Here is a 13,955-nt window from a genome sequence, read left to right on the forward strand (position 1 = left end):
ATGAAAGGCTGGATATGAGTAAACAGTGTGCCCTTGTAGCCAAGAAGGCTAATGGCATCCTAGGGTGCATTAGGAGGAGCATTTCAAGCAGATCTAGAGAAGTAGTTATTCCCCTCTATTCTGCACTGGTGAGGCCACATCTGGAATATTGTGTCCAGTTTTGGGCCCCCCACTATAAAAAGGATGTGGATGTGCTGGAGCAGGTTCAGCAAAGGACAACCAAAATGATTAAGGGTCTGGAGCACAAGACCTATGAGGAGAGGCTGAGGGATTTGGGCTTGTTTAGTTTACAGAAGAGAAGACTTAGGGGTGATTTAGTAGTAGCCTTCAATTTCCTGAAGGGGAGCTCTAAAGAGGAGGGTGAGAAACTATTGTCAGTGGTGTCAGATGACAGAACAATGAGCAATGGTCTGAAGTTGGAGAAGGAGAGGTGGAGGTTAGATATGAGGAAAAACCACTTCACCCGAAAGCTGGTGAAGCACTGGAATGCATTCCCTAGAGAGGTGGTGGATTCTCCATCTCTAGAGGTTTTTAAGTTCAGGCTTGACAAGGTCCTGGCTGGGATGACTTAGTGGGGGTTGATCCTCCTTGAAGCAGGGGGCTGGACTAGATGACCTCCTGAGGTCCCTTCCAGCCCTGTGATTCTGTGTTTAACCACCCTGACAGTTAGGAAGTTCTTCCTAATGTCCAACCTAAACCTCTCTTAGTAGCTGGTATATAAATGTGAATACATGTACATTAAAGGAGTCGATATTATTAATGAGATGGATGAGCCTGAGAGGCAGCAGCTCATCATGCTGCGCCTTCCCTTATGGAATCCGCCATTTCCCCCACACCCCTGAGGGGGCCCACCACCCACTTTGTGCTCCCCTGCTCGGAGGCACCAGCTGATGGCTTGTGATCTGTGAAGCTACAGCCCAACAGCGCGACCGCTCTGAGGCTTGGCTTGAAAAACAATGGAATGGTAGGAGCCTGGGCTAAAAAAATAAATGGCAAGAGGGCGCACCAGGGCAGAGCCTGGTGCGTGGGACTCCTGCCCCCTCTTCCCATGCTGGAGTGGAGGGCGGTGCCTCAGCTCCACGGCTTTGCGGGCTGCACGGCGCGGAGTCGAGCAGCCTGCGGAGCGTGGCGGCCGCTGGAAAAGGACAAAAGCCGCCTACCCACGTGTTGTCCATTATGGGGCGTGGCCTGCTCACTTGATTGACGCAAGACTGCACCAATAAGATAAAGGCTGCGGCTCCAGCCAATCGGCAGGAGCGGGGCGGAGTTATCTGAGCGCTTCACGGTTTTTTGGCGGTTTAAGATGGCGGCGGCTAGCGGCGAAGGGCCGGCGCTAGCGGAGGGTGAGGGAGACGCCGGCGGCGCCGCTGCTTCTCTCCCGGCCCAGCAGGAGGAGCCGGGCCGCGGGCAGCTCTTCAACACCGTGGTGGAGACTTTCCTGGAGAAGCTGATAGCCGCCGGCAGGTGAGGGGACGATATCTCGCGAGAATGGTAGGATCTCGAGAGAGGTGATGAAGAGTATGGGGGTCTCGCGATGTTTCGGAGGAAAACACGCGAGACTTGTGAAACGGTCTGTAGTTAGCCGGACCCTTGTTCTTTCCCCATGTGCTGTCAGTGCCCCGTGGCTGACCCAGGTCAGCCTAGCGATGGGCACTTCTCAGGTTTGCTGTCCTGCCTTGTGGGAGGTGGGGGGGAGCTTGCCTCCAGTCTAGCTCCCCATCTCCCGCTTGGCAATAGTGTCTGTACGTTGCCTAGCCCCTCATCTAGCACCCAGTGACTCACCCACCCCTGCCCACCATCCATTGGGGAGCATTAGAGCAGAATTTTTTTTAAAGCAATTCAAACATCAATCACGGATTGTATGGGGGGGCCCAGGTATTGTGATGCAGGTTGCACCTCCCTGGTTCAGCAGGGTTGGGACCTGACAGGTTCAGTACAAGAGAATTTGCTGAACCAGAGGAGGTCTCCTGTCACTAGCCCCTAACCCCGGCTCACCGCTGCTGGGGAGCTCTGGACTGCCCCGTGCCCCTCTTGGGAGGCTCTAGTCCCAGACCTACACTGGCAGGGCTGCCTCGGGGTTTGGGCTCTGGCCCTGTGGGGCTGCCAAGGAATCTGGTTCTTTCCCCAGTGCTGTTGCAGGGCTCTAGCTTTGGTCCATGCTGCCCCCTTCCAGGTTGCTGAGGCAGTTGCCCCCAGTCCAGCTGGCTCTCCTGCCCATAAGCTCTCTGGTCCAGGAACATCCTTGCTCTGGCTGGACCATGGATGTTTCTGGACTAGAAAGTGCCAGTTTTAGGTGCTGCAACCTGTACATGCTGCTAAACTGATGCTGTGAATGTGATTTTTTGGGGGAAAGCACACGAGCAGGGTCTGGGAGCATTCATACTGGGCCACCATAGGTCTTAAGATCTACCAGAGTGAATATTGCACCACTCTGTTTCTGCCACCTCCTGAACAACTCATGGGCCAGGTGCAGGGAAAGCTCACCAGTTAGCCAGAGTAGCAGGTTTGCAGAAATTTTGGTGGTGCCCAGAATGCTAAGAACATGCACGTGTGCGCGTGCGTGCGCGCACACACACAGAGCCTGCCTCAGATCCCAGGAGAGGGAGAGAGACACACACACACAACCTGCCTAAGACCCCAGGAAAGAGTTTGGGTACAAGCTCTGGGCTGTATCACAGAACTGGGGTGCTGGAGGCTGGAGAGGTACAGGCTCTAGGAAGGAGTTTAAATGTAGGCAGGGGTGTGGGAGTCTTGGGTGGAAGGGAAGGTGCAGAGGAGAGAGTAGGCTCAAGGAAGGAGTGGATATGTGGGGGGTCAGGTGGTGCTGCACTTACATGAGGCACCCTCCTGTGGGAGCAGGTGGTCTCCATATATGGCTGCCCAGGAGAGACCTGGCCCCAAACTTGGCTGGAGCAGAGCTGCTGGGCTAGGTATATACCAGGTGCCTGGGTGCCTCTGGCCCATATAACTTGCTGTCTATGCACTTATCCACCCCTCCCAACACAAGGTTGGCAGTAAGTGTCAATCAACACCTGTGGTTCCATCATGTTTCATCTCCCACAGGATTCTGTCATGGATTCAGCTGCTTATAAAGTAGTTCCACCTGTAGAAGAGACAACACAGACTGCTAGTCTAGATCTCTCCAACACCCTTATGGGCTGCAGGTTCAGTAATAAGTGCAGGTGACAGAAAGCACCCTGGCCTCCCTTGGGGGGTGGGGGGCAGTCTTATTCACTGCTTAGCCATTCACAGAACTGCCCATTCTGTCCAGTCTGTGGCTTACTGTAGGAAAAAACTAGTTTTACTGTGTCTCTTTATATCTCAAAGGAGTACAAAGTACTTTGCTGATTGCAGTTGTTGTTTATCTTCGGAGCAGCTTGAGAAAGGGAAATGAAGGAAAACCTGTGCGATTTAGCCATATTCTGCCTTTATTTTATACTACCGCATTTCTGTGATTTCAGAAGGGCTGTGTAGATGTCACTAAGTACAGAATATGGCCATTTACAGTTGACTTGGTCCTCTTTTGTTAGATCAACCAGTATACATCTTAATTATGGCCAGCTTTACAGAATATTGTACTTCCATTTTGTTCTGTTTTGACCTAAACATGAATCTTGTAACTCTGTAATTTCCAGTGTATGATATTTTAAACCACTTGTCCAGTTTGCATTTTTTTCTTCTTTTGCATAGTTATCAGAGGTTTGCAAACTGCTACCATCGTTTCTATAAACTCCATCCTGAAATGACCAGAAGTATTTATGATCAGTTTATATCCCAACTGCAAACTTCCATTCGGGTAAGAACAAGCAAGCCATATCTTTGCTTTCTATCTATACTACTTGTTCTTTCTTTTGGTGATCTAGCCTGCTTTAAACAAAATGTGCATTTGTACCAAACAGAAATTAAAGCAAGCTTATTTATACTTGAACAGCAAATGTTTACCTGAGAATTAAAAACTTGTTTGTAACATCCCAAAAGGTGTGTGGGGAATAATAATGCTTTGAATATTGCAGCACTTTTTGTCCAAAGGTCTGCAAACATTTTCCAAATATTATTGAATCAAGTTTCATATCAACCCTGTGAGACAGGTGTATTTTACAGATTGGTAAACTTTTATAGACGAGGCACAGAGCAGCTGAGTGATACAGATCAGCTCTGACTCCCAGTTACAAGCTGGGTGGTGCTCCTAATATTGCAAAGCTCTGTGCTTCAGCACAGTGTTCTATGATCCCTTGTCTCCTGAGATGCTAAGCAGATTTTCAGCTAATGTGCTCTTCTGTGTCCTCCTTTTTATGTGTCTTCCCCCTGTGAATAACTCCAGTGCCTGTCTGTACTGGTGGATGACATTGTCCTAGTCCTTGTCTGTATGCAGCAGGCATACTTGCGTAAAACCCTGAAAGAAGAGGAAGAAGAGTACGGATTGTCTGTCTGCAGAGTTCGGAATAGCTACCCTGAAAACTCACAAGACTGGGACAATTTTGATTTTTTTCTGCTACTCGGAAAAGCTATGAGCTGCAGCAAATGAACTTGTTCTGATTACTAACTGAGGAGGCACTGCAAAAGTTGCACTTGTTTGCTGTTTTGAAGAACAGCTCCGCATCCATAAGGGCTAGAATTTAAAGAAAAATGAAACTTAGTCCTCTGCAGAAGCTGATGCTATTGATCCTTCCATTGGCCCAAAAGAGCTTGCTGCTTTCCAGGGGTGAATGGAATTGAATTCAAGCCTTAGAATACTGAAAGAATTAATTAACACATTCACAATTTCATTTACAGAGGGGGAGATGAGTAAAGGCGGGAGAATGGGGTGGAAAGAGATTTCCAGGTGAGATCTGAGAGAAAATGGAGAGTCAGTGAGTCAGACTATTACAGGATGGTTGTTACAGACAACAGGAGCTCCTGAGGAGCTGGTCCTTGCGCCCATAGTACAAGCCCAAGCAGAAAGATGTACGCCCATTTTGTTATTGTTCTTGAATCCCTGCTGGTTTTCCTCCATAGGAGGAGATTCGTGAGATAAAGGAAGAAGGGAATCTGGAGGAACTGTTTGCCTCGTTGGACAAAATTGTGGAAGAGGCAAAGAAGCGGGAGGAGCCCGCGTGGTAAGCAGCACTTTTCTCTGCGTGTTGGAAGTAGGGTTGTGCTGTGTTTCCTGAAGGGAGACCTCTTCTTTTCTTTTTAAAAGAGAGAAAATTAAGCAGTGAGCAGCACTGAACCCCCAAAGATGCAAAGAGGTGCATAGTTCTTGTGATAGTAACAGAGAGGAAGCCGTGCTAGTCTATACACTATCAAAACAAAAAGCAGTCACGTAGCACTTTAAAGACTAGCAAAATGGTTTATTAGGTGAGCTTTCGTGGGACAGACCCACTTCTTCAGACCATAGCCAGACCAGAACAGACTCAATGTTTAATTGATATTTAATATTTAATTTAGTTCTTGTGATGGCTTTCTAGACAAGGCTGAACTTCATCCAAACGTAAATGACAAAGGGATTTTTTTTTTTTTTTTTTTTAATTATACGGCTGTATCCCGACAGGAGTGAGATTTCCAAGGGGCAACTTGTTCAGTGATAGAGATTCCACAGCCTCCCTAGACAATCTATTCCAGTGTTTAACTACCGTGACAGTTAGGAAGTTTTTCCTAATGTCCAACCTAAACCTCCCGTGCTGCACTTTAAATTGCATTGTGTTGCCTTTATTCAGTCTGCCTTCGGATCTTTCCACCAATAATGTTTGTAGATATGCATGTTCAAGAGGGTGGGGATGTTACTCAAATCTCATGCTTTAGGGCATCATCTTATTGCATCAGTGTTTGGGAGAGATTCCTCCCCTGTATCCATCCGCATCATGGCACAGTGAGCCAGATTAATAGAATCCGAGGATTGGAAGAGATCTTGGGAGGCCATTGAGTCCAACCTCCTCCTGAAAGCAGAACCAATCCCAACTAAATCATCCCAATGATGGCTTTGTCAAGGTGGGACTTAAAGACCTCTAGGGAAGGAAATGCTATTACCTCTCTTGGTAACTCATTCCTGAGCTTCACCATGCTCCTAATGAAATAGTTTTTCCTAACTTCCACCCTAGACCACTCCCACTGCAACCTGAGGCCATTGCTCCTTGTTCTGTCATCTGCCCACCACTGAGAACGACCTCTCTCCATCCTTCAGGTAGTTGAAGGCTGCTGTCAAATGCCCCCCTCACTCTTCACTCCTGTAGACTAAATAAGCCCAAATCCCTCAGCCTCTACTCCTAAGTCATGTGCTTCCTCACCCTAATCATTTTCATTGCCCTCCGCTGGACTCTCCAGTGCATCCACATCCTTTCTGTAATGGAGGGGCCCAGAACTGGAAGCAGTAACCAGATGTGGTCTCACCAGTGCTGAATAGAAGGTAATAATCACTTCCCTAGATCTGCTGGAAGCGCTCATACTGATGTACCGCAATATGCGGTTAGTCTTCTTGGGTACAAGGGCACATTATTAGCTCATATCCAGCTTCTCCTCCACTGTCATCCCTGGGTCCTTTTCTGCAGAACTGCTGCTTAGCCCATCAGTTCCCAGCCTGTAGCAGACTTGGGATTCTTCCATCATAAGTGCAGGACCCTGCACTTGTTTTTGTTGAACCTCATCAGATTTCTTTTGGCCCAATCTTCCAATTTGTCACGGTCTCCCTGGACACTATTCTTACCCTTCAGCTCTCACCCTAGCTTAGTGTCATCCATGAACTTGTTGAGGGTGCAATCCATCCCCTCGTCCAGGTTACTTAGTAAAGGCGTTGAACAAAACAGGCCCCAGAACACTTTCAGAATGGGTTGGGTTTGTCTGGCTCTGAAGCATGTGCTGTTGGGTACTGCCAAAGATAGAGTGCTGGACTTAAGGGCCTGATCAATTATCATGTTGTTACCTGTGCTAATTAAAGCCCTTAAGTGTGGCATTGTGGAAAGTCAGCACTTCCTAGTCCTCACAAAATCCATGTTCTTTCCAGGCGTCCCAGTGGGATCCCAGAGGAAGATGTTCATAGCGCCATGGTGCCGTACCTCTTAAAGCATCAGGCATACTTGCGTAAAGCCCTGAAAGAAAAGGAAGAGGAGAACAGGAAGCTGGCAGACTCTGTATTGGCTGGACGGGAGAGAATCTCCGAGCTGCAGCAGCAGATACAAAATCGGAAACAAGCATGGCAGGTAAACTCTTGGTTCCAGCCAGCCCCATAAACCAAGGCAACTGAGTGAGAGGGTCCTGGTATTGCCAGTTTGAATAGACAGTGGCTGCATGTGGAAAGTGTCAAGAATGCTAGCTGCTACCATGTCAAATTCTGAGGCCCCAGCTTTGCTATGCTGCATCTGGTGCTACTCAGATTAATTGCACAATTCTGTTGATTGCCTACATCCCACAGGGAGGCTCCAATGGCTAATCCAGCCTCTTCCTTGGAGAGCTGGAAAACACATGAGATTTTGCTTATTGGTTGAACTTCTTTTGTAACAGCTGTTAGGACATGCAGAAAGAGAAGAAGCCGAGAGGTGCCAGGTCATAGACTGTCCTTGTAATGGCAAGAAGATGATGGAAGAACATCAACTAATGTCACAGCCATTCAGACCCCCTAAGGCCAGATTTTTCACTAGGGCTGTCTCTGCATCTGTTCTTAGAATGAGATTTTCCTTGGAAACCTGGCCCTTGGTGGCTTAGGGAAAGCTGAGCATTGCAAACAAATCTTGCCCTAATTAGGTACCTAAATGGGAGCTGAGCACTCCAGAAAAGTCAGCCCTAACAGCATGACTTTGCTTGTGTGCATTTAAAATGGTGTGTGCATGCATCTGCATTCATAAGCAGTGTGCTTTGCCTAGGGCAATGCTTGTACACCGTGCGGTTCCTTATGGGACCTTGTTTTACATGAAGCTCCTGGATCAATGCATATGAACAATGAATAAGTTGTATTCTGCATATGCAAAGACAACATTTTTACATTGTCCTGTCTCCAAGTGTGAAAACTATGTTCATTTTGTATCGGGGCTGCATTTGTTTCTTGACTAGTGAAGGTGAAAGACTTCACCATTCCTTTCTTCTCTCCAGGCAATTGGTAAAGAGCAGAGAGAACTGATCGCGACATTCCAGGAGCCTGAATGAAGAAGCTGGGAAAGATTTTTTTTGCACAAATTTCACAACAGGGTTTTATGTTCCTCCATGAAGCTGCAGATCTTTTTAGAAGTTGGATTCTTGGGGCATTGCATAAATACCCACTCAAACCAAGCTGACGTCTCGACTTGTAGAGAGCCCGTGCATTCATTTGTCAGGTAGAAAAGAGTGAGCTGTTTACGTCGTCATGGGAAGATTGGATGTTCTGAAGCAGTCCCTGGAAGTAATTGATCAAAATACATTCAAATGCACAAGTGCACCAGGATTTTAGGAAAATCAGCAATAACCCGACTTTCCCAAACTCAGCAAGAAGGAGGATCTCACACAGCTCTTGAAAGTAGTAGAACACAGCATGGATGCACACATCTGCTATTAAGAATTTCCCCAAACAGAGGGAGCTCCCACTGTTCAAATTTAAATGAATGTTCAGTTTTAAATACTGAGCACTCCTTGTGACCACCCATGAGATTTCAGGAGTATAATGCAGCCCATCGTAGGTACCCTATGGAGTAAGTAAAACAAATAACATTTGAAGGCAACAAATCTGTAAAGTTCAGTTCATGTAATTTCTGTAGGCTGTTCTGCTGACATGTCGAGGCAAGCGACCACCTAAAGCATTGACGAGAGGTGCTGTATAGGTACTTAAATAAGTTTTAATGTGTTAAAATACCATTTTATGTCTTAGCATCTTTTATTCTTGTTACAAGCACCTTCCAATAAGCAGAATAGACAGGTATGTAGTAGCACTCGCTCTTTATCATCTGGTTAATTTCCATCTGTCATCTTTGTAGAAGCTTAGTTGGAACATTTTGCCAAAACACACGCAAGGTATGCTGGGAGTATTTGTCTGCCAGGAGCCTAGATGCAGAGGTCTGATTCTCTGTTACGCTGTAGTCGTTTATTCCTGTGCATGTGAAATTACCATTTTGACTTAGTGCAGGGTGGGCATACAACCCGAAGTTGATGAAGCCAATTAACAGGTATATACTGTCAGTTTCTGAATCTACAGGAGCTTTAGTTTAAAATTTGCTTTAAAAATATTAGTGTGTTGCTAAATTGTTGCTCCCCTTGGGTCACAGGGACATCAGTATAAGAGTACTGTGAGGGCCCGATAAATCCTAAGGACAACCCTGCCTGTGACCTTGGTCAAGTCACTAAGACCCATTTGAAAATGTTACCCTGTCCCTATGCGACCCAGAGCCTAACTCCTATTGATTTCAGTGAGAGGATCCTAAATACCTTTCAGGGCCTGGACCCTTGACAGTTTCCTCTCAGTTTTCTGTCTTGTCCCATTAAAAGGGGGCTCCTCTGTGTGACTGTAGAGCCAGTTTTCTTGTACGGCAGGCTTCAGATGCTGGTAGGGACCTCTACATCCCAGAATCTGCAAAGAATGGACTCCCGCCTGATGTCCTAGGCAAGTTCCAGCAGCTCTTGTGGCATCTGTCGGTTATGTGCCAGCCAAGCAAAGCCTTTCCCTGCCTGATGTCTCTGGGGACTTCAGAGTTTACACTTGGAACTAAAATCCAATATTAAAATGATCAGCAAAGCAGCTCTCAGTCTGGTATCAAAATATTAATGCTGAAAATGGGCAGTCGCTTGTCCACATCTGAATATCAGAAGCAAGTTGCAGCATGAGCGACTGACCAAATTAGGCATGTGTTTCTTTTTCTGTAAGCAGAGCTGGCTTCCCTGCATTATAATCAAAACAGACAGTGCCTGCAACCCCCTTGTTGTTGGCTTGGACTTTGTGCACTTGGCCTAAGTCAGCTATAGTTTAGGGCTTTGTTTGACAGCCTCTGGCTGCCTTAAACTTTCCACAGCAGCTCTCTCCCACCCTAAAGTCCAGGGTCTTCCTCCAGACACAGGTTTGGAAGTGGTTGGGATCTGGAAGTGAAGTGTTGGCCTGAGGAACTCTGATTCAAAACAAACCACTTTCTATTCCAAGCCAGCTGTGAACTCTTTGCTCTCTTCCTGCTGTTGTGCACGGGCTGAGGAGGTGGGTAGCTGGGTTTGAACATCCCTGCACGTTAGTTCAAGAGGGGGTAAATTATGAGGTTGAAGGACAAAGAGTTCCTGGTTTACTGCAGAACATTACCCTATGTCTAAAATGTGCCTAGCTGTCTTGTTCCAGGCCTGGCCCATCAACAAACTTGACCATGTCAGCCAGACATAGCCCCAGCCCTCCTAGCTCCTGCTGCTTCCACAATCTTTTGTGCCTGCTTCTACCCCACACTTCACCTTCCTTGTCCACATGCCCCAGGCCATTCCGCAAGCCTTCCAGGATGCTCCTTAAGAGTTGACAATGTTTAATTGAAGGTGGGATTTTTCAAAAGCACTTAACAGGTTTTAGGCATGGTCTGCACTTAAAAACTAGCTCAACTGAGCTGTGCACACAGGGTTGTGGAAAATGTTATGCCTTATGCAGTGTTGCCTGCAAGCTGAGTGCTTGAGTGGCTGCCCTGGAGAGACTCAGCTTCCCCCCAGCTGATTAGCAGAGCATCCAAAGCCACCCACAACTGACAGCATGTGTTTCTACTGGTGGTGCACATTGGCATATGACTTGGTGTACATAACAAAATTTATTCTGCCCATGAATGGAAAAAAATAGGGGGAACATTGGCCCTTCGTGATGTGGTAATATCAGCCTGACTCCCAGTACAGGCCTGATTAGGTGACTGGAAGAAGGTAGTGAGCTTGCTGCTGCCTCTCCCGCGGGGGGGTTGACTGTGGTGATAGCCCAGCCCCCTTCCCTGGCTGTAGGAGGTATATCTGTTATGGCTCCAGTGCCATAGCTGTTTCACTACAGTGTGGATATACCTGTTCCAGTGAAAGGCAGCCCATTGCACAGGGAATGTTCAGCCCTTGTGCGCGCGCTGAGCAGAGAACGGCCTGGAGCTTTGCTGTTGAACTCTCGGTGGTGCTATGCAATGCCATCAGGCAACAATACCACGTCAGCAGGAGGGGGCCAAGCATGTTGCCGCAATGGATTTTACAGCTAGGAAAACAGCCGTAGAGCGGGGGCGTGATTTGGCCAGGCTGGTGGCAGACCTGCAACTAGACACTAGGTCTGCAGCGTCCCCTGTAAGCTGGGCGCTTGTGCAGCCCCTCAGGAGAAATTCTGAGGCCGTCCAGCTGGTTAGCAGAGCACCCACTGCCAGGTTTTTATTTCTGCTGGTGGTGCACCTGTGCGCATGCCTCAGTGCACATAAAAAATCTATTCTTCCCATGGCTGGAAAACAACACGGGGCTGGAAAAAAAATCCACGTGTGGATGAGGAAGATTAGAGAGAACATTGGTCTCCTGAGACCCCTTACAGAAGCTGCTGCTGCTCTGTGTTCCCCTGAAGGAGGTGAAATCCACCTGGAACAGCAACAGCCTCCCTGCCAGGAGGACAGCTAAATGACTTACAAGAGCACAGAGGTGAGGGAGGGCAAAAGATCGAGGAGAGAGAGTCAGAAGTGGCCACAGCTCAGGGACCTTTCCACCTGAGACAACATCAAGGGAGCTGGGGGGTGCTGGTGCCCTGGGCCTCTGCCCGTGAACAGTTAGTGAAGGTGAGCAGTGCAGCCCTGTAGTCACTGAGCCGCGCTTGTTTTTTCTTGGGTCTCGCATTGGCTCTGTTGGCCAACAGCTGCAAGTGGGCACAGCAAAAGGTGCTGGATTAGCAGCCCCGAGAACAGGAGTGCTGACTGCAGGAACAGAGTCCTGGGGCAAGTGCTTTGCCACCCCATGTGCTCCAGCCCTGCATACACAGGTGAGCAAACAATGCTGTCTGCCTGGGTCCTCCATCGTGGGCCCGGCTATTGAGACCCAGCTGTGCCACCCACCTTCCAGGCGCACGTGGCAGAGAGCAGCTTCCCCCTTTCATGTTGCTTCCTTGCGAGGCCTTAGCTCGCATGTGGGGGTGAGCGAGGACTGATCAGCCCTATGCTGGGTTTCCTTTCCGGGCTTTGGAGGCTATCCCGGGGCTGGAGCTCAGGAAATCGGCTTAAATGACAGGATGCACGGGGAAGGAATGTGCACAAATTGCAAGGCAAAAAAATTACATCTTAAGAGGCCTCGACGCACACAGAGAGGAAACCCCCGCTGGGCCGTGGCAGCAAACTTCCGCAGCTCAGCAGCAATTACAGGCCGCAAGCACGTCACCTAGTGGGCCGCAGTCCGAGCCTGCCCCGAGTGCTTCAGGCTGCTCCGCTGGGCGTTCAGGAACGCTGCTTCCACCTTGCACCTGTGTGCAGCCCAGTCTCAGGTGTTTGCCTAATGGCAGCACTAAAAGCCCCCCATGCTGAATGGAAAGGGAGCCGGTAACTGTGGGCTGCGTGTCTGTCTTGACGCAGTCCCGCGCTGTGTGCATGAGCAGCCGCCGCTGCCTGCAAACCCGTCTGTTTAGAGAAGAAGCTGCGACTCACTTCCAGCTTCCCTTTGAGCCAGGCCCTGCGTTCGCAGCAGCTGGAGATGTGGAGGTAGCACATATGCAGCACGGCGGCCCGGCACTGGCATCACTCTGCCACAAGAGCACTGGGGGTATGAGGTCGGGGGGGGGGAATTGGGAGGCCCTGTGACAGTGTTAGGTGCAGCCAGGGGCGCTAAGAGGGATAGTGTTGGGTACAGCCTGCAATACGAAGAGGGACGGTGTTAGCGCCCAGGGTTCAAAGAGTGATGGAGCTAGGTACAGCCATGCTGACTCCACAGCAGGCCGTGCACTTTGAAGGCTGGGCCTAGCCTGTCCTGCCACTGCCCCTCATCTCTCCACTGCCCCTGAGGCTGCCCTCCCTGTTCCAGAGCATCTGCCAGCCACCCCAAAAGGGGAACCGTGGGCAGGGCAGCCAGGCGGTGCCCCGCTCAGCAAATGCAGGGTGAAGGGTGCTACGCAGGCATGCCACAGGCTGTGTTCTCGGGCATGGGCCGTTCACCTGCTGCCTGGCATGCGCCGCAGCGAGGGTCTCTCATTTTTCCCATCCGTGGGCAGAATAAATGATGTGATGTGCACTGAGGTACGTGCAGACACACAGGCTGCCGGCTGGGGGTGCTCTGCTGATCAGCTGGGAGGCACCTGACTCTCTCCTGGGCAGCTGCCCAAGTGCTCAGCTGACAGGGCACACGGTTCCTCATCCCTGCCGAGGGGCCGTATCCTTAGTGGACCAGGCAGGAGACACCAAGGGAGCAGCTGATGGGCTCGCAGCACTAGGCTCCTGGAATTAGGCTCCTAAGCCAGGTGAACGTGTAAGGTAGCCCATCCCCATCCCCGCCACGCACAGACTCAGCACCTCTTGCCCTGCGGTCCCCTGTGCCACCCCGCACCTGGCTTTGTGCCTATGCGGCACTGCCCCAACTGCAGGCCTCCCGCTGTAGGGTCTGTCGTAGCATGGCTGCAGTATCGGGCCCCACTGACCAGCTGTCTTCCCCTGCCAGCTGGCGCATCCCCTTGTGACCGTGTGGGTTAGCTGCCTGGCTCAGACTTGTGGCTGCTGATCAGAAGCCCTTTAGGGGATTTAGGGACCTGTGGGGGACACACTGTTGTTGAACGGTAGTGCTGAATACAGCAGGTGTGCCAGAACGGTGGTGTAGGTGCCTAAATCCCTTAGAGCAGCAGAGTCGGAGTCAGACCGTCAGGTGAGCACAACAGGGAACATCAGCCCTGTTTCCAAGCAGGTGTGTGGGGGCGGGGAGGCTAATGGTCATGTACATCACAGAGCCGGCTGAGGGAGCTGAACAGTTTGCACTGTATGTGGGGGCAGGGGGAGGGTTGGGTCAAAGGATCTATGGCCACAGCAGGACAGTGCGTGAGGGGCTATGACGGGAATCAGCCTGAAGCCCTGTTGTCTTTGCTGTAC

General features: G+C 49.7%; 1 protein-coding gene across 1 annotated transcript; it reads left to right on the plus strand.

Annotated features, from left to right (window-relative positions):
- The first annotated feature begins 1,303 nt into the window (after window positions 1–1,303).
- Window positions 1,304–9,816, plus strand: PMF1 (polyamine modulated factor 1). Its single transcript, XM_074980883.1, has 5 exons — window positions 1,304–1,464; window positions 3,691–3,796; window positions 4,996–5,096; window positions 6,977–7,172; window positions 8,059–9,816. The coding sequence occupies exons 1-5, from the start codon at window positions 1,304–1,306 to the stop codon at window positions 8,110–8,112; spliced, it is 618 nt and encodes a 205-aa protein (XP_074836984.1). The 3' UTR covers window positions 8,113–9,816.
- The last annotated feature ends 4,139 nt before the right edge of the window (window positions 9,817–13,955 follow it).

Source organism: Carettochelys insculpta, chromosome 30 (genome assembly GCF_033958435.1).
Source record: "Carettochelys insculpta isolate YL-2023 chromosome 30, ASM3395843v1, whole genome shotgun sequence".
In the NCBI taxonomy this organism is placed as follows: Eukaryota; Metazoa; Chordata; order Testudines; family Carettochelyidae; genus Carettochelys; species Carettochelys insculpta.

Excerpts from the sequence above, each read along its gene's own strand:
- PMF1 (XM_074980883.1), top strand. The coding sequence starts at position 1,304 with ATGGCGGCGGCTAGCGGCGAAGGGCCGGCGCTAGCGGAGGGTGAGGGA. Across the intron at positions 1,465-3,690 it reads AAGCTGATAGCCGCCGGCAG|TTATCAGAGGTTTGCAAACT; the intron begins GTGAGGGGACGA and ends TCTTTTGCATAG. Across the intron at positions 7,173-8,058 it reads ATCGGAAACAAGCATGGCAG|GCAATTGGTAAAGAGCAGAG; the intron begins GTAAACTCTTGG and ends TCTTCTCTCCAG.